The sequence below is a fragment of the Eschscholzia californica genome, unplaced genomic scaffold (assembly GCF_041429995.1).
Source record: "Eschscholzia californica isolate CP2 unplaced genomic scaffold, dmEscCali1.0.p SCAF_1, whole genome shotgun sequence".
NCBI classification, from domain to species: domain Eukaryota; kingdom Viridiplantae; phylum Streptophyta; class Magnoliopsida; order Ranunculales; family Papaveraceae; genus Eschscholzia; species Eschscholzia californica.
In genome coordinates, this window is record NW_028238198.1 from 9267066 (window position 1) to 9294454 (window position 27389).

The 27389-nt window shown below is 34.4% G+C and overlaps 1 protein-coding gene across 1 annotated transcript; it reads right to left on the minus strand.

Annotated features, from left to right (window-relative positions):
• Positions 1 to 6284: 6284 nt before the first annotated feature.
• LOC147563912 (uncharacterized) lies at positions 6285 to 6761 on the minus strand. The gene has a single exon (XM_086661024.1). It carries the CDS (start codon positions 6759 to 6761, stop codon positions 6285 to 6287), a length of 477 nt encoding a protein of 158 aa, XP_086517150.1.
• Positions 6762 to 27389: the final 20628 nt, after the last annotated feature.

Consider the following 27389-nt stretch of genomic DNA (forward strand, 5'->3'; position numbering starts at 1 on the left):
GGTGGAGATGAATATTTTTAATGCGGGACTCCATCCGGATGACATAGATGAGTTTAGTGGGTTGAACTTGGTAGAGTTATTAGTTCAAGATGGATTACCAACGACTCAGTCGAGAGATCCCTTAGAAACTCTATTAGCCCTTTTGAGCTTAGATGAGGAGGGTATTATTAATGAGATGGATAACATGTTGGAATCTAGCTCGTGGTTGGTGTCTGAACCAATTACATTGTCAATCGTGGAGACACAACTCCCACCGGGTGAACCCATTGTTAATTCTGAGGAGACTTTTGTGCCCCTTTTGGAGGAGCAAAAAGTCGAGGTTGTGTTATCTTCGACGCCGACACCTTCATCCCATTTTCATGTGGATAAACTTGAGAGTCAATCAACCAAAGATGATGAGTCATGGCTACTTGACTTGTTGAATGAGACCATTAGCTCACTTGACTTAGGTGAAGATCTAGATGCCTTTAAGGACCCTGCTTACATCGGGATAAGAGAGAGTATAGAAGGTTTATCTAAACTGACTTTTGAGGACTTAGAGTCGGATGGCCGAGGTATTCCTTCGGAAGTACCCAACATACCTGTTTTGGAAACCGCTAGTCTAAGTATAGACGTCTTTGATAGTCCTCAAGATCCTCTTGCATTGTATCCATCGGGAGCATGTTGGGAAGTTTGTGCAATCTCTCACTTGGTTTCTCCTCCCTACAGAGATCCTTTCTATCAGGACTATAGTTCTGCTAGTCCATTGCCAAACGTAACGACTTTATTGTCGTCTAAGTTTGTGCAATCTCTCACTTGGTTTCTCCTCCCTACAGAGATCCTTTCTATCAGGACTATAGTTCTGCTAGTCCATTGCCAAACGTAACGACTTTATTGTCGTCTAAGTTTTTGGCGCCGCTGCATACGGGCGTCAAGTAATAGTTCCGGTAAGACCGGTTCGTTCCTCAGAGACTAAGTCAGTCTATTTTAAATCCTATAACTAATATGGTTTCCTTCGAAAGTTGGTTTTTGTGATGAAAAAAAAAATAAAATAAAAATAACAAGACTATTCAAACAATCGACGGGGATAGACAATAATGGTAAAAGGAGAAATCTAGAGTTTCGGAGTCCACCTTATCGTGTATGTAAAGTGACCTAGTTTTTCACAATCAAATATTTTTCTTATAACTCAAGGGAAGGCAACCATTCGTACCAAACCTCGGAAAATTATAATCTTTTAAAACGACATAAACATCTAATATCTTAATTTCAAGACAAATATTCAAGAGATGCTCCAACTATTACATATCAAACCCTAAGCATGATACATTAAAGACTCTAAGTCTAAACATGTAACATCAAATTGTAAGCATAAATAATGAAGGAGATACTATAAAATAAGTGCAAAGAAATTAAATGTATCTATCAAAGCACATCGAATATATTTATCGTGAGAAAAAAAAATGTCATCCTATCATACAAAATTAAGGCTTCATCCTAACCCTAGATTAGGTGTTTAGCTACTCATGGTAAATAGATAAACACTAGTAAGTATGAAAGAGAATGAGAGAAACATAAAGAATAACCACAATTTTCTCGCTGATTTTCCCTTTGGCAGCCAAACAGTCCCTTAAGGAAAATATTTTTCCAGCACTGTGAGAAAACTATTTTCCAGCAGAACTTCAAACCAAACGAGGTCTTCTTCTTCCTTAGAAAATCTCTCTCTCTCTCTTTTTTTTTTTCTTTACTGTTTCTCTCTCTATTTCTTATTTCAATTGAAAACACTAACACCAACCCAATTGAAAATGGAGATTATATTAAATAACGAATTGGAATACAATCCTCTCACTCTCGGTTTCTTTCTCTCTGTTTCTTCTCTCTGTTTCTTCTCTCTCTGTTTTTTTCTCTCACTAAAAATTACAGAACAAGAAGAAGAAGAAAAGATACAAACAAGGATGGTTCTCAGGTGTTAGGTCCTGTTTCTAATTGTGAGCAGCTCTCTGTTCTAGCCGTAAGGAGATCCTCATCGACTCCAACCTCCTGTTTCTCATATAGCCCGAGTATCCCCTCTCTCTCTCTAACTTTCCTTCTCTCTATCTTATTCTTTCCTTTTTCTTTCTCGGTTTCTAAAAAAAACTCTTTCTCTCTCTATCCTTCCAGCCGAGAAGATGAAAGGATCAAAGATCTTCAACCACTCTTTCCTTCCTTCCATCTTTACATTATCCTCTTTCCTTCTTTCCATCTTTCCTTCTTTCTTGTTGTTACTCTTTCCATCTCGGTTTTAATTTTGAAAAAAATATCTCCTTTTCGAAATTAAACAGCTCTCGGTTATAAAAGGAAGAAGGAGATGATGATGACGTCAGCTGACGTCATCAAACTCGGTTTAGAGCTCGGTGTACCTCTGATGAAACCGAAAGTAGCCCACTTTGTTTCTTGTCCCTCCGATTACTTTGCTCGATGCGCACCACGTGTCCTTCTTGACTCTTGGTCCACCAAATTTGACCCGAACTTTGACTAGCTCTATCTTACTCATCCGGACTCCGATTTGACTTCCGTTTTCGCCTACGGGTTCGTCTTGGACTCTACTTTCCATCCGAGCACTAATACTGATCATGAGATCAGAATCACAAAATGACCAAAATACCCCTAGTCTGCATTTCTCCGACTTTTATCCGTTTTGCACACATAACTCTGAAAAAGGTACCTGAGCAAGGAATCACAAGCAAAACATCAGAGTAACAGCTCGAATTAGACTAACTAGTCTAAATTAAGATATTCAGATGAGGCATTTTCATGACTCATCACACGGACAGTATACTGGCCATTGCTATAATCCAACAGTCATACTAGAAGTTGTTGCATCGTCGGATCTTTGGATTTGGCATGCATTTTTTGGGTTTCCTGGATCATTGAATGACATCAATGTGTTGGAGCGTTCTCTGGTGTTCAATGCAATTGCCACAGGTAAGGCTCCAACTGTTAATTTTGAGATTAATTGTAAGCACCATGATACGGGTTATTATCTCGCTGATGGGATATATCCACAATGGAGTTGTTTTGTTAAAAGCATACAAAATCCGTTAACTCCGCAAGAACAATATTTTACGAGACGTCAAGAATCGGTAAGAAAAGATGTTGAACGAGCCTTTGGTGTATTGCAAGCTCGTTTTGCTATCATCCGAGAACTGGCACGTCTTTGGGATGTAGAAACACTAGGTGATATCATGAAGGCATGTATTATATTGCATAACATGATAATCGAAGATGAAGGACCTAATGCGACTAATGATTTTGATGGAAGAATTCCAGAAGAAGTGTTTGAACTGAAGAAATGTTTAATCGTCTTGGCTGAGTTACAAGCAAAGATTTGCATACACGATTAAGGGCATATCTTGTACAACACTTGTGGAATACTAAAGATCATAACGAGTAACGGAACTATTATCGTTATTTTACTTGTTCTTTCTGTATTTCGATTATGTGTTTGTAGGGAGTTATTATGTATTTGGTTTTCAATCAATGAAGTGCTATTTAAAAAAAATACATAAATTTATTGTTTTTTTCAAGCAAAGAAGAAACAAAAAAAAAAAACAACTAAAATTCATAGATAATCAAAAAATTCTTACATAATCAAAACAACTAAAATTCATACATAATCAAAACAACTAAAACTCATAAATTTTCCTTTTTCCAATTTGAGATCAATATCCTATGAATAGCAAGTTGTTCGGGATCCATTTTTGAAGTATCTTTGCCAATCAAGTCTATCCCCATTTGCATCCGTTGAACCTTGTTATCTAGTTGCACGTCTAAATTTTTAACTTCCACCTCTAATTCTTTATGTTTGTAGTCTATTTGTTTCTCTTGAAGGAGCATATTTCCATTGACAAGTTTATCTCTACTATCTTGTTTCTCCATTTTCTCTTTCCAAAATTCAAGCACCGCGAAAGTTTCACTACCTTTGGATTTATCTCTTGCCTCCTTGCTTGCTTTTCTTCCAAGTGGTCTTTGTTGGGTTATTGAGGGAGATCCTTCGTCTTGGTCTAAAGAAGTTTTTCTTTTGTGTGACGAAGATCGAGATATGTTTAATGACCATTTGGGATGGTCTTTCAAAATTTTATAACAATGTTCGAACTTAAATTCTTTGTTGCCGTTTTGTTTAAACATTACTATTGCGGATTTTATCTGGAAAAATAAAATTATAAAATTTCAAATATGTGTCAAAAATACATCATAATGTTGTCAAAATGTAATAAGAGTAATTACCCGATCATTATTATTTTCACCGCTTTTTGGGTTCCTTTGCAACAATGACAAATACCCACAAAACTTCGCGCATTGCTTGTTAATTTCGCCCCAATGACATTTAAGACCTTTTGGTACACGATTTTGATTTGTACGTTCGTTGAAGTGTTTGGCAATTTTGCTCCAAAAAGTACCCGCTCTTTGATCATTACCAATAATCGCATCGGTGGCAATATGTAAATAAGCATTAGCGAGCACAATATCATCATCATTAGTATAATGCTTACTAGAAACCGAAGACGTTGGCGTTTCACTACAATCAAAACTTTCTTCGACCTTTTCTTCGACCCCATCAATTCGATAAATTAACTTCATCGACAACATTGAAATCGGAGTTTAACATTTCCATATAGCCTAAATTATGCAAATTGACATTTGGATCATTGAAAAAAAAATGGATGGAGGAGAAATTGATAGAGACAGAGAGAGAGAGAAAGAATAGATATGATAGTGGAGAGAGATGATAATGGAGTATTGGGGTGGATCCTCTTTAATAGGGGATCCACCCCAATACTACCGTTGGGAGCTCCCAACGGTAATAACATTGGGGCTGGGAGCCCCCAGCCCGGGCTCCCATTTGGGAGCCAGGGAGCATGGGCTGGGGAACCCAACCTCGGGGCTCCCGGATTGGACTCTGTAGACTGGGGACTGGGACTCCCAAATTCAAATTGGGAGCCCCAGCCCCCGTTGGAATTGCTGTAAGGGGTGGCTTTATCCCAAATTTTATATTCACAAAGTTCATTAATTACTACCAGTACTAAAGAACAATGATAAAAATTAAGGAACCCGACCTGATGTCTTGGCGACCCAGATCAATTTTTGACAAGTCAGATCCGGTGGTCGTTGGCTGTATTGAATCCTCAACCAGCCAGACCATTTCAGCCAGGCCAAACTAGGTCAAAAGACTACTGGGCAGGGCCCCATTAAGTGGAACGCCCACCCGACCTGACTGATCCAGTAGGCTAAACCTAAAGTATCACCTGGGTGAATTCTTTTCTTTTTCTCTTTGAGGAAGGCTTGGGTGGATTCAAGAGGGTACATTACTAGGAATGTGCCAGCTAAAATTACTTTTTGGTTTTCATTATTAAACGAGTAAGACCTTTTTAGTGCCAAGTTCCTTAGAGTGAAGTTCAACAAAAAAAAAAGTTCCTTAGAGTGAAATTACGCGTATGTACCAAGGAAATTAGTCTTTTGATCAACATATATTATCTAGGATATTGATTTATTATCAATTAGCTGCTCACAAGCTTAAATGGTATAAAATAAGTTAGGAATGCACGTGATAGACTCAGTGAATATACGTGGCAAGTGGCTCTCAACAAAAAGCACGTAAAAATTTATTAAATGAGGTCCAATATTGGACTTAGGGCTCGTTTAGTCCACGAGAATAAAATGCAACTACTCAAGAATGTATTCTAAAATACTATTTGGTGCACAAGAATATATAGACTGCATTCACAATCTACCTATCACCTTCCAAACTAAACAAAACAATGGATCAATATCTTGCAACTACTAGAAATGATATTAGTGGATACATTAATTAATTCTGGTTATTTTTTTTGTTAAGGATATTAATTCTGGTTATAACTTGGAAATTTAAATAAGGAAAATGCCCAAATATGAATATACTAATCGATTTTAGAAAATTCATACAGACAAGAGTCCCAAGGCAAGGCAGGATAACATCATCCCCATCTACATGTATGTTGTGCTTTTTGCACATTTGGCTTGTTGAGGTGACGAATGTCATAACTATAGAAACATGGATCATTGAAGTGACGAATGGCACAACTATAGTCATGATACGCTTCCTAAATCCATCTGTAAGGAAAAGAACTACTAAAATAGACTACCAAATCACATGTTAACTTTTTTTTTTTTTTGATGAAATAATCACATGTTAGTTCAACAAAAAAAAAAATGAAATAATCATATGTAAACTTTTTTTTTGATGAAGAGAAATACCATTAAAAAAACTAACGTCAATTACATACCAACTAAACATTCGAAATAAAAGAGGGAACATCATTCCAAATTTTCTTTTGACAATGTGTACGACCCCATTTAGCTAAAACATCTGCAGGAGTATTGCAAGTTCTTGACACATGAGAAAAGATTATTCCTGTGAATTTGTCGTTGATGTCTTTAATCTGTTGGATGATTCTTTGCGACTGCCAGTGAATCCCTCCTCCATTGCTATTGAGATATTGAATTAATGCTTGATTATCGCTTTCTAATTGCACGTGAGAGATTTTTAGTTGAATCGCCCATAAAAGACCATGTAATATAGCCAAACTTTCACATTCTTCTGCGTGTTGTCCGCGTACGGTATCCACTGCCGCTATTATAAAGTTTGCTTCTGCATCTCGAATAATGCATCCAATCCCAGCCGGTTCATTGAGACTAATAAATGAGGCGTCAACGTTGATCTTTATGAATGGTGTCGATGGAGGTCTCCATGTTTGAATCTTCATTTTTTCTCTGCATTTAGTTGTAGTATTGGACTCGTTCTTGAGTGGTGTAGCCGTAGTATTGTTAATTCTTTCGATCATTTGTAATGGATTTTGTTTATTCGTCGTAAAGCATTTCTCACATCGTGCTTTCCAAATAAACCATAAAATTTTAGCATATAGATTTATAGTTTCTTCCTCTAGAGATTTCCATTGTTGAATCCATTGTATAGTAGTAGTGATATGATCCGTTCTAACTTGATAATGAAACCAAATTGCTTTTGCGAAAGTACAATGCAACATCACATGGTCAAGAGTCTCATCCTCATTACAATTAACACATGAGTAATTATTATCAATAAATCTACCAATTTTCGCTTTCACCGGTAAGCTGTTAGTGCAACATTTCCAGAGAAATAATTTAATGCGAGGTAGTGTATTCATATTCCATATAAAGAACCAGTCCATCTGTTCTTGTATCGTGTGCTCTATATTAGTTCTTAAATGGTTGTACATAGATTTGAGTGAGAAATTACCAGCTCTAGTCAGTGTCCAGATGGCTTTATCCTCTTGGTCAGGATTAATGTGAGGCTTACCAATGATTTCGTAAGACAAAAATGTTTTCAAACTTGCTAACATTTGTAGGGAGTCCTCCTTGGCGCATGTAGGTGTGTACAAACTGTACAGATTGTTGGGTTTTCCTCCTAGTGGGGAAACCTAGTTGGGTTTGGATTAGGAAACCAAACCCGGACCCGAGTCGAGTTTCTTTGGGTCGGTTACTTATGACGGTGGAATTAGGATTAAGGGGGAGTCTATAAATACTACCTTAATCTAATTTAGATGTGTGTGAGGAGCATCAAAGGGGGCAACACAATTAGAAACGCACAAGAGAAGAGGGGAGAGAAGGAGGTTGCCGAGAAGAGCGGGACAAAACTTTTTCAGCACGCACAATCTTCGTTGTTCGGAAAATCCGACAGTGAGTTCTTCTCCGATTAAGCTGAAATTTGGCAGAACTGTTCTTGACATATTCATCTAGTATTTGTACGGAGGGATCGTTGATTGATCGCCAGAATCCTAGTGAATTTAGGGTCGTTTTGGACTGCAAATTTCTGGGCTGTTTTTTGTTCTTTCTTGTGAGGGTTTCTCCATGTTTCTTCTTTGTTTGAGATAGATTCCTATTGGAATTTGAGTCTCGGTTGGACGTAGTCTGTAACTACTTTGCTTATTATAGTTGATTTGGTTGGACTACGAGTTCCGTGGTTTTTACTTCTCACGTTGAGGAGGTTTTCCACGTTAAAAATCGTTGTCTTATTTACTTTCAGTTCTTTGTTTATTGCTCCCACATATTCTTCTGTATTATCCTCGTAACTAACACAAAGGGGAAAAACTCTTATATTTCCGCTGCACCTAAGTGCCCGTTTTTCCAACACAAATATATATTCAAGCACCAACGTTTATCATACTCATTAGCAGAGACGAATTCAGGATTTTCACTTAAGGACGTCGATTTATATATCTAAATAATTTTCTTTTATAACGCAGTAATTAATAAAATACTTGTGAGTTTTTAGAAAGAGAGAAAAAATGTTGTATTTCATTATGTGAGTTGATCAATTACATCTTCTCTTATATAGTGTTTCTAGAGAGAGAGAGAGAGAGTGAAACAGAGAGAGGGAAAGTTTGTTAAGAATAAAAAACTTTCTCTACTCAAATGACAAAAAGATCCCTCACTCTATAGGCACCCTCTCTAGCCTTTATTACATCAAAATGACTTACACTCTTATTACACTCTCTTCTCCTAATACCCCCCTGAATCTGAACCAGAGACATCAGATTGGATAAGAGAGTGGAGAAAAGAGGATCAATGAGACATTTAGTAAAGACATCGACCACTTGAGAAGCAGAAGGAACAAAATCAATCTGCAACACACAAGAAGCAACAAGCTCAAGAATGAAGTGATAATCAATTTCCACATGTTTGGTGCGGGCATGGAAGATGGGAGTAGCAGCCAAGTGCTTAGCACCCATGTTATCACAGAGAAAAATGAAAGGAAGGCAAAGAGAAAAACCCCAGCTCATCCATCACATAAGAAATCCATAGCAGCTCAGAAGTGGCATTGGCCATAGCCTTATACCCTGCTTCAGTGCTTGATCGAGCCACAGTTGGTTGTTTCTTGGAAGACCAAGCAACCAATGTAGAACCAAGAAACACAACATACCCAACAGTAGAGCGACGAGAATCAGGGCACCCAACCCAATCAGAGTCACTATAGGCTCGAAGAGAAGTCAAATCACCAGGCAAAATGGTAATACCAGATCCAACTGTGCCTTTTAAGTACCTCAGAATACGCTTGACCATCTGAAAATGATCAGTTCTTGGTGCAGACATGAACTGAGCCACATAATTGACTCCAAAAACAATGTTTGGTTGAGTTGTGGTCAGATATTGAAGACCCCCAACCAAGCTTCTATAAAGAAGAAGATCCTCAAGTAAGTCCCCATCATTAGCAGACATTCTCTTTCCAAAAGGTACTGGAGTGGAAACAGGTTTACTATCCAACAAACCAGCTTTCTGTAGAAGTTCAAGAGTATATTTAGTCTGGGTAAGAAGTAATCCATCTGAAGAGGATAAAGAGTTCACTTCAATCCCCAAGAAATAATTGAGAGAACCAAGATCCTTCATAGAAAACTCCAAACTAAGCTGGGCTATCAAGGTTGAGAGAAGAGAATCAGATGAACCAGTAAGAATAATGTCATCCACATAGGGTATAAGAACCATTGTATCATCCCTAACTGTATAGACAAACATGGAATGATCAGTGAGGCTCTTCTGAAACCCAAAATCCAAAAGATAACCAGCAAATCTAGTGAACCAGGCCCTTAGAGCTTGTTTAAGGCCATACAAGCTCTTATGAAGTAAACATACATACTCTTTATGAGGGGGATCAGAGAAACCAGGAAGCTGCTTCATGTATACCTCTTCATCAAGTATGCCATGAAGAAAAGCATTAGATACATCTAGCTGCTTTATAGACCATGATTTAGAAACAACAACAATAAGCACAACCCTAATAGTTGTAGATTTGACCACTGGACTGAAAGTCTCAGTATAGTCTAAACCATCAACTTGATGAAAACCCTTAGCAACAAGTCTGGCCTTATATCTTTCAATACTCCTATCAGCTTTTAACTTAGTCTTAAACACTCACTTACAACCCAACACATTCATAGAAGGGAGAGCAAGAACAAGAGATCAAGTATGGTTCTTATGTAGAGCCTCAATTTCTTCTTTCATGGTCTGACACCACTCAGGTAACTTAGAGGCTTGAGTATAAGAAGTAGGCTCACCAGATGATTGGAGTAAGGTGACAAAAGCCTGAGGAAGTGGATGACAAATGGTATGATGTGTAACAAAGTCAGATAAGTGTTTAGGCTTATGAATACCAGCTCTTGTTCTAGTGGTCATGTGGTGAATTGGGGGAGGAACAAGAAAACCAGAAGAAGTACTTGGTGTGGAATTGGAAGTGGTCATGTGAAGGAGCTGGAATTGGAAAATAAGTACCTTATTCACCTGGTGTGGAAACAAAATGCTCACACGAAGCACCAGGAGAGGAAGGAGTAATAGGTGTATTCACAAAAGGCATAGGTAAAATAACCTTATCTGAAAGAGGTATCTCAGGCTGAGGAAAACCATAATCTTTAAAAGAATATGAGCATTCATCAAAAACAACATGTCTAGACATATAGAACTTCCCAAAGTGAATATCAAGACACCTAAACCCTTTATAAAGAGGACTAAACCCCAGAAAAACACACCTTATAGATTTGGGGTCGAGCTTATCTTTCCTTATAGCACCCAAATGAGGATAACAAGCTGAGCCAAATACTTTGATAGTTGAATAATCAGGCACTTTATCAAATAAGACCTCAAAAGAGGATTTACCCTTTAATAGCTTTGTAGGAAGTATGTTCAGTACATATGTAGCATATTCAAAAGCATCTATCCAATCTTCCTTAGGAACAGATGCTTGAAAACATAGAGTATTTCCAATCTCAGTCACTTGTCTATTCTTTCTCTCTGCTCTACCATTCTGTTGAGGAGTACAAGGACAAGAAATCCTCAAGGACATTCCATAATCATCAAGAAATCTTTTAAAATCTCCTTTAATAAGCTCAGGAGCACCATTACTCTGAAAAAGCTTAATCTTGGTAGAGAGCAAATTCTCAACAGTGAGTTTGAACTTCTTAAAGCAAGTCAGACTATCACTTTTATGTTTCATAAGATAAAGCCACAGAAATCTGCTAAAATCATCTAAGAAGATGATTTAATATCTAAATCCAGAGACTGAAGGTACAAGGGATAGACCCCAAATATCACAGTGAACTAAGTGCAAAGGTGTATGAGTTAAGCTAGAAGATAACTCAAAAGGATGGCACTTGCTTTTACCAAGCTGACAAGAATCACATAAGTGAGAAATCTCCTCAGAAGTGAGCTGAATAAGATTTGATTTATGTAGAGTCTCAAGAACTCCTTGAGCTGTGTGACCCAACCTTTTATGCCACAACGAGGGAGAGGCCACCAAGTTAGCAGATAAAGCTTCAATTTGAGTAATAGACCATGGTGTAAACTCAATAGGATAAAGGTTATTCACCATTGGTCCTTTTAAAAGAGTAGACTGAGAAGATAAGTCTTTAATGTTGTATCCCCATAGGAAAAAATTCGACTGAACAATCATTGTCCTTTGTGAATTTTGATATGGACAATAAGTTTTTTCTAATACTAGGAACCAATAATATTTCATGAAGTTCAAACTCTTGAGAAGCAGCTAGCATTTTTGAACTACCAGTACTAGTGATGCCAATGCTTTTACCACTACCAACCATTACTGATTCAGTACCAAGATAAGGAATAGAGTGTGTAAGTACCTTAGAATCATTAGTCATCTGACTCGAGGCGCCAGTATCTGCAATCCATGAATTTGAAGGTTGTGTGGAAATGACATCAGCAGTAAGACCTTCTTCAATGAAAGCAATATTGCATTCTTCCGTAGAAGGTTCAGATTCACATCATTTGTATGAGATTTTGAAGATTCTCCGCTGTGAAGTCCAGCAAAGGACTGATAATCTGTAGGTCTTGAAGGAGCATATCGAAATCTGCACTTGCTTGCCTTATGACCCCATTTATGACAAATACCACAAGGTATGCTAGAGAAATCGAAATTTTCAACTTTCTGATTATGTAGATGATGATTTGGTTGAGGTGAATCTGAGATATGAGGCTTTGTTTGAGAAGAATTCTTCTGCTTCATTTGATTTGTATTAGATCTGTCTTAATTAGATCTCTAGTTTGGTGTATAACCTGATTTTGTATAATTTGTGTGTTTTTTATTGTAATTGGTCCTTTGATTTGAAGAAGAAGATTTATGATAATCAACATTCTTCACATAATATGCAGATTGCTCATCAAACTTCTCTTGAGCAGATAACCATTGCTCATGATGAAGAAGACGAGATCTGAGCTCAGGAAAATTAGTTCTAGTGGTTCGATTATCAATAACAACTATGAATTGACTATAATTTTTTCCTAATCCAGCAAGAACAATTCTAACTATCTCTTTTTCAGAGATCTTATCATTTATTGAACTAAAGAATCAGATAGAGATTTAATCTTTCGTAAATACTCATTGATTGTAGCTGATCCTTTCCTTGTATTCTGAATATCTCTTCGAAGTAGATCTTGTTTGGCTTCAAATTCCTCAGCATAAACTGTGTTAAGATAGTTCCAAATTTGCTGAGAAGTTTTCAATCCTAACACATCTGATGAAAGAGATCTGGAAAATGTTGCCTTTAAACAAGATTTAACAAAATTATCTTGTTTTTGCCAGATATGATAAGCTGGATTTAGAATTTCTCTTCCATCTTCATAGATATATGCTTCTGGTGGTGTTATAGATCCATCAACATAACCTATCAAGTCATTGCTGATCAAGATGGTTTCAAATTGATCTCTCCATAACACGAAATCCGTTTCATCTAATTTCTTTGCTATGACGTTCGTAACATTTAGAGTAGGAAGATGATTTGAAGAGTGAGAAGAAGAAGATGGAGTAGTATGTGAACTGATTTCCTCCATTGTTAGGTTTTGAAGAAAAACCCTAGAGCTCTGATACCGTGTGAGTTCTTATAAAGAGAAAAAGAGAAAGTTGTATTTCATTATGTGAGTTGATCAATTACATCGTCTCTTATATAGTGTTTTTAGAGAGAGAGAGAGAGAGCGAAACAGAGAGAGGGAAAGTTTGTTAAGAACAACAAACTTTCTCTACTCAAATGACAAAAAGACCCCTCACTCTATAGGCACCCTTTCTAGCCTTTATTACATCAAAATGACTTGCACTCTTATTACACTCTCTTCTCCTAATAATACTTATATTCATTAATTATATTAATACATCAACGACTACAAATGCAATTGACCTCTACGAGAGTTCATATTTTGAAATGTTCGCATAATCGACTCATTGTCAATTTCACTAAAAACTTCTTTTTCAGTAAAGACTACTGAACGACTATCATTTAGCCACGCATCAGTCATCCTGATTCTTAACCGTGTTTTAACTAGCTTCATAGCTAAAAACTCTCTTTCAACAGAGGCAATTGCAACTGGCAAAGTTAGTGCTAAAGTGATAAACAAATAAACTAAATGATATGTTTTATCCCTCTTAGTTTCCACCAATGTTTTAGTAAAAGCTTCAATTCCATCTAAATTTGAGAAATCACCATTATGTCTCATATCGTAAATGTAATTATCAAGCTGAGAACTAAGTAGCATAATATCAAGACTACTGAAATATGACGGATAAAATTCAGCAAGACACATCAACTTGCTTTTGTCGAAAAGGGCAAAATCTCTGGATAGACTTAAACATTCCATACAACAAGCAACTTGGTATTCTTCTCAGTGAAACAAGCATTTAATTCTTGAAGTTGCATATCAATAACGGTATTGAAAATCTCCACTTGATAGTGATAAAAGTTTGTAATTTGTTGTGCATTTCTTATACTTTTCCCTTGAACTATGTACGAACCATTGGACGAGGTACCTTGATGTTGTATTTTCAAATCCGGTTTCCCACGTCCTGAACGACTATCATTTAGCCACGCGCACTCTTTCATATACAGTTAACGACACATGTATTTAAAAATAATAATTAAAATGCTTAAGGTGGGATTCAAAATCATGCCCTTACTATCGTGATGGTTTATAACACGAGTTTAACCACTACGCCAAGGCCTTGTTCATGTCATTTGTACAAATCATTATATACATAAATACATATATATATAAAATATTACTAATACTATAATTTTTTTTCGGAAGGATCGAGGGGGTACGGCCGCACCCCCATGGATCCGCCCCTGATCATTAGAAGTTTCAATTATTTCATATGAATTGGTTTGGTCGTTGGGTGAAATAGCATCCTTAGAGTTTTCATATAACCCATCCTAAATTTTTAGTTGTTTTAAGCGTTTATTGAAAACTTTATGTTGTTGGTTCGAAAAAGTTACAACTTATTTTAAGCTATAAAATCATATTTTCTCCAAAAAGCAGAATTTGCAATTTCGTGGATTTTTTATAGCTGCTTTAAAAAGCTAGTTATGAATAAGAAAGAAAATATATTATTTTTTGTCACCATCAATAAACATCCACTGCTATCACGACCACTTCACCACTTCCATCAAAACCACTCCACCACTTCTGTTACCACAATCATTCCGCCACCTCTGGCCATCACCCCACCACCTCTGCCACCATTCCACCACCTCTGCCGCCAATCCACCACAATCACCAACTCCGGCGCAACTCTATCCCCACCACTCCACCGCTTTTACCGCAACTCCATCACCACCACAACTATTCTACAACCATTAGTATTTTTTTACAACCACCCACCAACTTCGCATCCACTCTACTGCCGTCACCGATTCACCACCTCCCCCGCAACTCCACAACCTCCAACGCAACTCCATCACCACCACTCTAGTTTCGCCCTAACTCCATCACCACCACAACCACTTCTACACCATCGCTACAAATCGACTACTCCACCACCACACTATACCACCTACACCATTTCACCACCGTCATTACAACTTTACCTGCCTAACCACCAACACCCCCATTCTATCACCACCACAACTCTGCCACCATTAAGCGCCCCCACAACACGTCCACCACCATTAAACACCACCACCACCTCCTCATTATTAACACAACATAATTTGTAGTATATTACTCTCACTATCAATACTAAAACCACCATCACCACCACATAAAGTTCTAAAATTTTCAAATATTGAGTTTGATGAGTTTATGAAAATTTAATAATTTTATATTATATTATATTATTTTATTTTAAATTTTAATATTTTTAATTTTTGTTATTAACATAATGATGTAAGTATATTATTTTAATATTTACAATATGAAAATTACATTTTTTTTTACCACATACCACAGTCGCTTTTTAAGATACAAAAACACTTTTTATAAAGCGCACCAAACGACTCGGATAATTGGTCATTCACTTTTTACATAACATACCACATACCATATTGTTTTAATAATACAATATGAAAATTACATTTTTTTTTTACCACATACCACATTAGCTTTTTAAGATATAAAAACACTTTTTAAGATATAAAAACACTTTTTAAGATTTTTAAAAAACGCTTTAATAAACTATATGTGTACCCAAACGAAGCCTAAGACCTTTTAGCCTTATATAACGATTTATACCCGATCTTTTGTTCATATTAAGGATCACCACGGCTAACTATGGTATATAACGCCCTCAAACATAAATAAAAGGTCATTCTTATACCTGTAAGCTTTCCCCAACATTTTAAAAATCATGCCATTTATATTAGGGAATTTGAGAACCATTTCTCTATAAACTCATAAGAATCATGTGCTAACAATGCTAACAAATAAATGGATAATAATAAGTAATTGAAAGATGAACCATTTCAAAAGAAAAAAAATAACAAAAAATATGAAAAGTATATAATGTTATGATTCACAATAAAAAAAAATGAGTGTTCTTGTTTTCTTTATATAGTAGAGACCATGTGCCAACTGAAAAAGAAAAATTTCTAAAATTTGTTTTATAATATATTTATTTATCTAGAATAAATTTTGATGGAATCAGAGGGTAACATAATAGATTGGTGACTCGATTTTTAATAAATAATAATATTATTAATTAGTATTCTAATTAAGAAAATAATATTATTAGTTAGTATTTTAATTAAAAACAATATTATTCATTAGTACTTAATTAAGAAAAAATAATATTTAATTAATCATATTAAATGATACAAATTATTATAAAATAAAGTTTAGTTATCAAAATGAATATTTACAACAAAACACATATAAGGTTTAATTCATGTTTAACACTTTCCGAAGTACTTAATAATATTAATTAACCAATAATAATTAATCATATTACTTGTTTTTCTAATTATTAAGGAATTTTTATAAATTATTATTTAATAATTACAATATGAAAATTACATTTTCTTACCACATACCACATTAGCTTTTTAAGATATAAAAACATCTTTTAAGATTTTTAAAAAGCGCTTTAATAAACTATATGTGTACCCAAACGAAGCCTAAGACCTTTTAGCCTTATATAACGATTTATACCCGATCTTTTGTTCATATTAAGGATCACCACGGCTAACTATGGTATGTAACGTCCTAAAACATAAAAACAATAATTTATTATTAAATTCTGTTATTACCTAAAACCATTATTATTATTATTATTATTATTATTATTATTATTATTATTAAAAATAATTGGTCATTCTTAAACCTGTAAGCTTTCCCCAACTATATAAAATCATGCCATTTATATGAGGGAATTTGAGAAACCATTTCTCTATAAACTCATAAGAATCATGTGCTAACAAATAAAAGGATAATAATAAGTAATTGAAAGATGAACCATTTCAAAAGAAAAAAATAACAATACTATGAAAAGTATATAATGTTATGATTTACAATAAAAAAAATGAGTGTTCTTGTTTTGTTTATATAGTAGAGACCGTGTCCCAATTGAAAAAGAAAAATTACTAAAATTTGCTTTATAATATATTTATTTATCTAGAATAAATTTTGATGGAATCAGAGGTTAACATAATAGATTGGTGACTCGATTTTAATAAATAATATTATTTATTAGTAATCCAATTAAAAAATAATATTATTAGTTAGTATTTTGATTAAAAATAATATTATTCATTAGTACTTAATTAAGAAAAATAATATTTAATTAATCATATTAAATGATATAAATTATTATAATACAAAGTTTAGTTATCAAAATGAATATTTACAACAAAACACATATAAGGTTTAATTCATGTTTAACACTTACCGAAGTACTTAATAATATTAATTAACCAATAATAATTAATCATATTACTTGTTTTTTGTTATAAATATTAGATTTATAGTGGATGACCACCACACTTTGGTAACTCCCACCACCATAAGTTCTCCACCATTATTTGTATTCAAGCACCATTGATTATATGTAACTCTTGTATTAGATATTTATCTCTTCAAATGCCTATATAAAGAGGTCTCTAGCTAATGTAGCAATGTATCTAATGTGTACCAATGTATCAAAGTACCAAAGTAGAGAATCTCTCTACAAACATAAGAATATAAATCTAGTCCTTATTGTCTACAATCTCTTGGTTAATATATTTTCGTTATATTTCTTCTTCCCTACCTTCTATACTTTTCACAACACGTTATCAACACGAATTGCTCTATGATTAAAGGGAAGAAGAAATTATCAACTCCTTGATCAAGATATAAGCACATAAAAGATTGGTAAGTTTGGTCAATTGTTATTGTAAGTTTAAAGGTATTTGGACCTTTCTTTGTTGAATTTACAAATTTTTTATTCTTATTTATTACTAACAATTTATTTTATTGTTGTTGAGACATATTAAATCATATCAGAAGGATATGAGAATTGCATAGATGAAAGGATTAACATTCCAATCTAATATGAATGTTAATGCAATGCATTCGATGGTAAGGTTAATGTAAGTTATATCTTCAAAAATAAATTAGTATTACTCTCATAACTAATATTTGGTGTTCTATGAATATATTCTAAGTGCATATTTTGATAAAAAAATTTTTTACAGATATATGACAATCAATAATTTTTAGATATATCTTAAGGATGATAAAATTATTTCATATAAGTACTTCAATTCTCCCATCTTATTAGATTTATTAATAAAGATTCTTTCAGGAGAAAATTTAACCATCTGATTTTGGTTACAATGAAACTGAATCATCTATTTCTATATGATATTACCAAACCTGAAGTTTGGTAACCAATATGAGTAAGTTAATTATCACCAAAACGGTGAACCTTTGCAAAACAAAATTTGTTTACTCATTCCTGAAGAATGAAAAATATTGATATTTCAGTATTGGAATTACTTTCCATTGATTATTAAGAGATCACAACTGAACTTGTAAGAAAAATAATTCATCGAGTTCAGATTGAAATGAAGTGGCAAAAATGAACATCTCATTTCACTGTATCAACATACAGTCTGATTAGATTTGAAAAAGTTCTTCACGGTGGAAGACAATCAATTTTTGTGAATTTCTTTTAAGGAGAATTCAATATCACAATTTTGGTTGCACTTGTATTGCATAAAATTTTCATCAAGTGGTGATAATATCTTTCTTTCATGTCTATGGATGATGACGAGTTGAAAATTATTGGAAAATAAATTTGTTGAATATCTGCTTTCATATTACACCTAAAGTTGTAATACACAAAAAAAGTGATGATGAATTTTAATAGAAAAAATCGCATGAAGATGACATCTCACATGTAATAATCAATCACACCAGAAGTTGTTATTAAAACAAATTGCTCACACCTGAAGTTGTGATTAGATAACAATTTTGGCCCAACAGATCATATGAGATAAAAATAGAAATCAAAATTTGCCCGAAGCAAATGATTTCTCTTTCGTCTATGTCGCATCCTTGAAGTATGTGCACATAAATAAGACGAAAATCTATCGACATTAGGGGGAGAAAGTCATATATTTAATGTCGTAAAATACTTGAAGATGATCAAGTTTCTCTCACTTGGAATCAAAACATAGAGAATTTTTTATCTACAAATATTAATAGTTTTCAAAGCGTAAGAGGCTCATATACGAAAAAAGATCTTGGAAAATGATCAGAGCTAACCAAAGTAGCATATACTCCTCCTGAAGGAATAATTTTATAAAAGAATCCTCCTGAAGAGGCTATGAAATTAGAAATGAATGTGATTCATATTCCTAATAATAATCCCTTGAAGAGGATATGTCTGAAAGGAGAAAGTGACCTTTAACGAGGCACGCGCACTCAAATGGGAAAATTTATTGAAACATATGCACTTTGTGGAAATTTGAGAAATCGGATAAATCGTTCGAGACGATGTATTTCTGAAAATAGTAGCTACTAGGAGCTTGTTGATCCGAAATTACTCCAAGTAATTGGTCAAATTTTGAAGAAATACTTCATTATTTATGGATTTTTCTTACAAAATAATTAAGTCTTCAGACATGAAGTCGAAACACCAACTGACAATTACCCTGAAGGTAATAAAGTAGATATATGTAAGAAATAAAAGTCATTTAGTCAACTGACAATTACCCTGAAGGTAATAAAGTAGATATATGTAAGAAATAAAAGTCATTTAGTCTATAAAGGGCTTGACATACATTTATAAACTCTCTATATGAATTCTAGAATTTCCGAGTTGAGTTATGAAGTATTCTTATTTTGACTCCTGAAGAGTTTGTCAAAGTTTCAAAGTATAGTGTTGAAAAAGATTATTCGAGTAAAGAAAATCTTGAATATAAACATATTCTGAAATTCTAAAAAGCTTTAAGCTTAAAAGCAACGGATATTGTCTCAAGTTATTATTTGTCAATGAAAATTAAGGTTCAGAAGTACCTAATATAATACAGACAATACATTACGTATGTTGTAATGTGGTTTCAGAAACAACCATCATTCATATATTTATATGAAAGCTAAAATTCCTGATTAATATTTAATCAGAGAGAATATAATATAAAATGTCAATCGCGTTGTACTCTTTTTCCCTCGCCAAGGTTTTGTCCCATAGGGTTTTTCTTGTCAAGGTTTTAATGAGGCAACTATGCTTATTTGAAAATTGTTTTGATTTTCTATAGGTTGTAGTCTTTTTTCCTTCGTTCAGGTTTTGCCCTATTGGATTTTCATGACAAGGTTTTGGCAAGACAACTCGATTTTAAAGCAATAGTCATCGAATGATGAATTTAACATCTCTTATGCGTATCAAGTGAATTGTACAAAGAAATGTGATAAGTATATCAATTTTACAAGATGTTTTAGTTATCTTACTTATTTACATGATACACAAATACAAATCACTAAATGGTGACTTCAATTGATATCTCTGAAGGATTTAACAAGCTTCAATTTAAAGTACGCATGAACTTTATAGCATTATATGAATGCAACTTGAAATGTCAAATGCTACTTATTATATATATATACCAAAAGGGAGCTGACGATAAAAATTTGAACAATGCCCTCAACTTTCATGAGGGGGAGCAAGTTTATGAAGACATTGTATACTATATTTTCTCACTGTACTCTTTTTCCTTCGTTAAGATTTTCTCCCCGCAGGATTTTTTCTAACAAGGTTTTAATTAGGCAGATTATGTGGACATCAAAGATGAACAGATAGAAAGAATTTGTACTCTTTTTTCTTTCACTATCATTTTTTCCCATTGGGTTTTCCTAATAAAGTTTTTAATGAGCCAATTTTTGAGTGGTGGACATCCACGGGGAGTGTTATAAATATCAGATTTATAGTGGATGACCACCACACTTTGGTAACTCCCACCACCATAAGTTCTCCACCATTATTTGTATTCAAGCACCATTGATTATATGTAACTCTTGTATTAGATATGTATCCCTTCAAATGCCTATATAAAGAGGTCTCTAACAAATGTAACAATGTACCTAATGTGTACCAATGTATCAAAGTACCAAAGTAGAGAATCACTCTACAAACATAAGAATATAAATCTAGTTCTTCTTGTCTACAATCTCTTGGTTAATATATTTCCGTTATATTTCTTCTTCCCGACATTCTTTATTTTTCACAACATTTTTCTAATTATTAAGGAATTCTTATAAATTATTATTTAATGGGTTATTTCCCAATGGGCCCCAACTTTGTGACCAGCTTCCTGCCTAGCCCCCTAGATTAGCAAAAATACTCATATGGCCCCCTTTTTCAGTTACCGTTAACTGGTCATCATCTTCTCTCCTCCATCTCACATCTCTCTCTGCCACCACACCTACTCGCCACTTCATCGTCTTCTCAGGCGAGAGTCTCCGGCCGGCAAATTTTTCGGCCGCCGACCTCAAACATAAAAAAAAATATATTTTTTTTTCTCTCTTCCTCTCTCTCCTAACACTCCGGCGAAGGGAGACCTTCGCCGGAGGTCTAGTCTGGCCGAAAAATTGGTCGGCCGGCGACTCTTGCCTGAGAAGACGATGAAGTGGCGAGTAGGTGAGGTGGCAGAGAGAGATGATGAGATGGAGGAGAGCTGGTCACAAAATTGCTAATCCAAGGGCTAGGCAGGAAGCTGGTCACAAAGTTGGGAGCCATTTGGGAAATAACCCTTATTTAATTCATAAATAATTATACAAGTAATAATGTTAATTGTCATAAATTAATATAAATAAAACTTTATTTACAAAAATAAAATGAATAATGTGTCTATCAAAATTCTTATAAGTTCTTATTTAAGTTTACAAAGTTTTCGAAGTACTTAATAATATTAATTAATTAATAGTAATTTTATTTGTTATTCTAACTATTAAATAATATTATAAATTATATTTTAATTCATACATCTATATAATAAAACAGAAGGGAAAACGATGACTGGGACAAACATCCTTCGTAACATTTAAAATATAGTCATTCGTAGAAATAAAGTTACCTATTTAAAAAACAATAATCTTTTCCTTCTTAAAAATAATATAACTAATTTAAGAAAGAAAAGAAACAAAATAAATTTCAAAGGTTAAAAAAAAGAAATTAAAATATCTCTGTCAATAAAATAATAACTAATTTAAGTGAAGAAACAAAAAAATAATAACTAATAAAAATCTCTCTCTCTCTCAATAAAATATGGTTGCCAATACGTGGACAACCAAATTTGTTATGTGGACAAAACTTTTTGGTGGGTGTAAATATAATATATTAAGAGAAAAGAAATAAAAAAATAATACAAAAAAATAATAACTAATAAAAATCTCTCTCTCTCTCTCTCAATAAAATATAACAATAAATTTCTTTCGTAACATTTAAAATATAGTCATTCGTAGAAATAAAGTTACCTATTTAAAAAACAATAATCTTTTCCTTCTTAAAAATAATATAACTAATTTAAGAAAGAAAAGAAACAAAATAAATTTCAAAGGTTAAAAAAAAGAAATTAAAATATCTCTGTCAATAAAATAATAACTAATTTAAGAGAAAAGAAACAAAAAAATAATAACTAATAAAAATCTCTCTCTCTCTCAATAAAATATGGTTGCCAATACGTGGACAACCAAATTTGTTATGTGGACAAAACTTTTTGGTGGGTGTAAATATAATATATTAATTTAAGTGGACAACCAAATTTCTTTCTCTCTCTATACTTCCTAGCCTTTACCGCCATCATCACCATGAGAGTGAGGAACAAAAGCCCTTTGTAGAACATCATTCATGTCTATTAGATTACCTATTCCTTCTCTTCTCTGTTTATGTGAAACAACTTGGTGGGGATATAAGGATTTAGATATTTTGGGATGTCTTCTTCCTATTTACTTGGTATATGGGGTTTGAAAATCAAATCAAACATATTTACTTACGATAGAAAAACAGATTAATTTGTGGAAGTGTAGTTTGTCTCTCTATATTATATCATGATTTGTTCCTCCACTGGTTTACTAAGCAGAAAACTATAAAAGAAGCAAAACAATAAGATGAACGGATGAAGAGTGAGTTATTATTCTTACTAGGGTTTTAATAGATTTTAAATTATAGGAACAAATATATAAGATAATTAGGGTTTCTGTTGTTGGGCAGTCTTGATTCATCAAGAGAAATACCATCAAGGAGATGGTTGTTGGGTGGAGAAAACATCTGTTAATTATGTGGAAGAAATTTACAAGAAATAAATTGTCCTCTTTAAAATTAGTTATATTTCAACCAAATATATTTGTCCACAGAAGAAATCTGTTTGTCCATATATTGTCCACCTAAAATATAACAATAAATTTCGTAACATATGATTGGTACAAGTGTTCGTGCCCTAGGGCACGGGATATACCCTAATCATACTATAAATTATATACTAAGTTACATAGTTCAACAAAAAAAATATATACTAAGTTACATATACTTGTAACATGGCTCCACGGACCCCCACCAGACATGAGCCCGATCACAAATTTTTGTATTAAGAGTTATTAATATTAAGTTACATATACTTCTAATATGGCTTCACGGAGAGAAGCTTGTCCGGCGGGTCAATGGTCACGGATTTGACTACCATAAACGGCGTTTTTACTTATATTTTTAGGGTGGTTCTATACGGCCCCTATTTCTTATTGTTGGCACCTTTAAGAATTCGACAGGTTCTTATTATATTTAATGAGGTTTCAAATATTCTACGATTTTATGATTTTGGGAAAAATTCAAGTTCAACCTTGTTTATAAACTAATACAAATCAAATTAGAATTTGTGAGCATGAATATCTCTCTTATTTTTAAATGTTGTGTACTTAATTGTTTATATAGTTTTTAATTATACATTAAAATAATTTTCACAACATTATCAAGTTTTATGTTAGTCTATTCTGACGTGACATCTTAGTTCTACATGTATCGATTACCATCTCTAACATTATGTTTTCTTTGGTCAAGAGTCTAATTACGTAGTTTGTATACTGCTTGCATATCAAATAAACTTTACTAGAAAATTATTTGAAGCGATCTTTAGAAATTTCATACCACGAGTTTGGTTTCGTGATCAATTTAATGGCATCTATATTATTGAATAATTTTGGATATTTATCTATTGATACGTTTAATACAATTCAACTTTATGTTAACGTACTCGAGGGCCTCCCATAAAATTTCACACCGGACCTTCAGATTCTCAGCAACGGTTCTGTCATTAATCTATGTTCAAAAGAATTGATCTTTTTGTTGAAAAAATGATTGACTTTAAAACTACCAAGTTACAAAAAATTTAATATAAAGGGAAGAGGAGTCAGAGGTACTGGAACCCACACGATTTAAGCTTCCATCCTAGAATCCAAGTATCCAACCATTGGTCTCGAGCATCCTTGACGTCTATTCCTTGTTGTAGTTGGTATTATTAGCTAGAACTTTTATTTACTAGCCATTTAGGTCTGCATAGGGGTGATGAGAGGCTAAAGCCTCCCCTAGCCCCTATGTGGATCCGCCACTAAGGACTATTCCATTACTAAATATAAAAGAATATTGAAGGGTGCATGGGGATGTACTCCACATTTATTCCATCATGTATATATAGTCATTTGACAAAAGGTTTTTGTTATGTGCGAACACAAGAAAACACTAGACATAGAAAAGACACCTTAGATCTCATCCAACACATTATGTTTTAATGAATTAAAAACATTTTTCCGATGAAAGCCAAATATACAATGGTGATGGGGGACCTCCCTCACTTCATGGTATTTTGTTTTTTCACAAACTTCATGGGTGCAAAAAAGACTAAGGTGCCTCTTGTCTTACAATTTTTGTAAATTATTTTTCGATTCTAAAAATAATTAATGTTATGTCTTTCTAGTGGTCCTTACACCTCTATGTAATGTAATGTCCAATAACTTCCCCCAGTTGGTTTTATGTACACTTGGAAGAAGAAGTCACAAATTTGTTTCCTATCAATTATGGACTTGTGTTAAAAGACTATGGCCTCATTTGGGAACACATATAGCTTATTTCAATAGCTTTTTTATCAGAGCTTAAATAAAAGCGATTTATAATAAGCTATCACGATTGTTTGGTATGACAAAATAGAAGCGCTTTCTCATCCACAAAAGCTATTATGTAACATTTGGTAAAAAAAAGCTAAATGTGGGTTCGTCAGTATCACATTATATTTAAGAGTAAAAATGTAGCAATTTAATCATATCATTCATGTCATTTACATTGGCAATGTTGTCAGCTATTAAACCTCGAATAACGTTCGTATACACTTGTTGTTGTTGCCGATTGATTGTGCTTCATCACAACCTTTTCGCGCTCGTCTTCATTATCATAATCTAGCTCAACGGCGTCATTCTCATTGAGAGAGTCTTAAGGGTCTTTATACAGGGTCAAATTTGTGTTAAAAAAGTTTTTTTTTTTTTGTTGAAGAAAACACAAAAACAAGACAAAAACAAATTACAATCCCAAATCCGACTTCATCGCCTCTTTAGAGTTCCATGTTCTCCTTTCTTTAGCTATCCGTCCCCACTTAGCCAATTGATCCACTTGGGTATTGATCGTCCTCGGACCGTATTAGAATTGGAGTTGCTCGAAGTTCCTGCTTAGGGATTTTATTTCTTCCATGTAGTTCTTCGATTGCCAATTTATATCATTGTGCTGATCCCTAAGATAATTGATGAGGTTGCAATTGTCACTTTCAATTTGGAGATGGGAAATTTTGAGCTCAGACGCCCATTTGATTGGCTCAAGAATCGCAATACCTTCACACTCCTCTGCTGTTTGACCTCTGATGGAGTCCGCCATCGCTATTATGAAGTCTCCACAGTCATCATGAATAATACCCCCAATACCGGCTGGTTCAGCATAATTGATGAACGAGGCATCGACATTGATCTTGAGAAACGGAGGATCCGGAGGTTGCCACCTTGGTTTGTTGGCTTTCTTTTTCTGAGGCTTAGATACCGGTATGCTGGTGTCGTAGCACTGAATCCTACGAATGGTCTGTAAAGGTGTGATATCAATCTTTCCGAGGCTTTTCTCGCATCTCGCTTTCCATATGAACCACATTATTTTAGCCATCATTGCCATGCATGCTTCCTCCATAGTTTGCCAAAAAACAATCCAATCCACCACCGTAGTAAAGTTACTCGTTCTGATATTGAAGTGGAGCCATATAGCACGAGCATAGTGACAATGCAGGAGAATATGCGAAATAGATTCATTATCCGTACAAAAAGAGCACATGTAGTTATTACCAATGAATTTACCGATTTTTTCCCGAACCGGAAGGCTGTTAGTACAACGTTTCCAAAGGAATAGTTTTATCCGTGGGATGGTGTGAAAATTCCAAATGAAGTTCCAGTTCATAAGTTCAGCATTAGTGCCTCTCATTCGTAAATGCAAATACAAAGATTTCATAGTAAATTTGCCAGATTTAGTTAAAGTCCATATCATGGTGTCGTCTGCATGGGGATGAATATTTATACTAAGAATAGCTTTTCTTATGTCCTCGTTAAAATAAACTTCTATCAAGTCCGTATTCCAGTTGTTATTCATAATCAAGTTCGACACTGAATCAAAAGGACAATTGTTAAAATTCATGATCGGGGGTCTATGGTTAGGAATCCAATAGTCATTCCAAATGTTCACATTAGTACCCTTGTTGACATCCCAAAAAATAAGATTATTAATCTCTCTAATAGGATCAGCCAGAGATTTCCACACCCAGGAGTGGTGTTGTTTGGGTTTAGACGGTTTACCAGCTTTAGGGAAATATTTAACTTTGAGAAGCTGAGCCCAAGGAGTGTTCGGGAATTTGAGAAGACGCCAACTCAGTTTACCAAGGAAAGCTTCATTATCAAGGTGGGGGAGCCGAAGACCCAACCCACCAAACCGGCGCGGGCTGCATATTTTCGACCAGTGGATAGTATGAATCGATTTGCTTTTTCCCCACCAAAAAGACCGTTGCATAGTCTCAATGCGATTGCTGACACCTTTGGGTATGGCGAAGCATTGCATCTGGTATCGGGGAACGGTCGCCGCCACAGACGAAATCACTACGGCGCGACCAGCTTGAGAGAGAAGGTTAGACTGTCATTTGGAAAGTTTATTTTGAATTTGGTCAACCAACGAGGAGAAAGCTAGCTTCTTCTTGGCATCAATAAAGAGCTTGGTACCCAAGTACTTGTCGAGAGAGGACGCTTGATGAACTTTAAGGGATTTGATGATTATACGTTTAAACTTAGGGTGGGTGTTTTTGGTGAAGAAAATAGTTGATTTGTTGTAGTTTATAATTTGGCCGGATTCCTGACCGAAAGAATTGAGAATGTTGAGAAGGGTAGTGATATTGTCAAGAGTGTTACGACCAAAGATGATGCAATCGTCGGCAAAGAGAAGGTGTTTGATGGTAAAGGAGGATCTGGGGATGGAGAACCCGGTAAATTTGAAGGGGCTGTCTGGTGACTCAAGAAGTCTACTAAGACCTTCCATGGCCAAAGTAAAA

Coding starts and splice junctions, on each gene's coding strand:
- LOC147563912 (XM_086661024.1), bottom strand. CDS start 6,761: ATGAAGATTCAAACATGGAGACCTCCATCGACACCATTCATAAAGATC.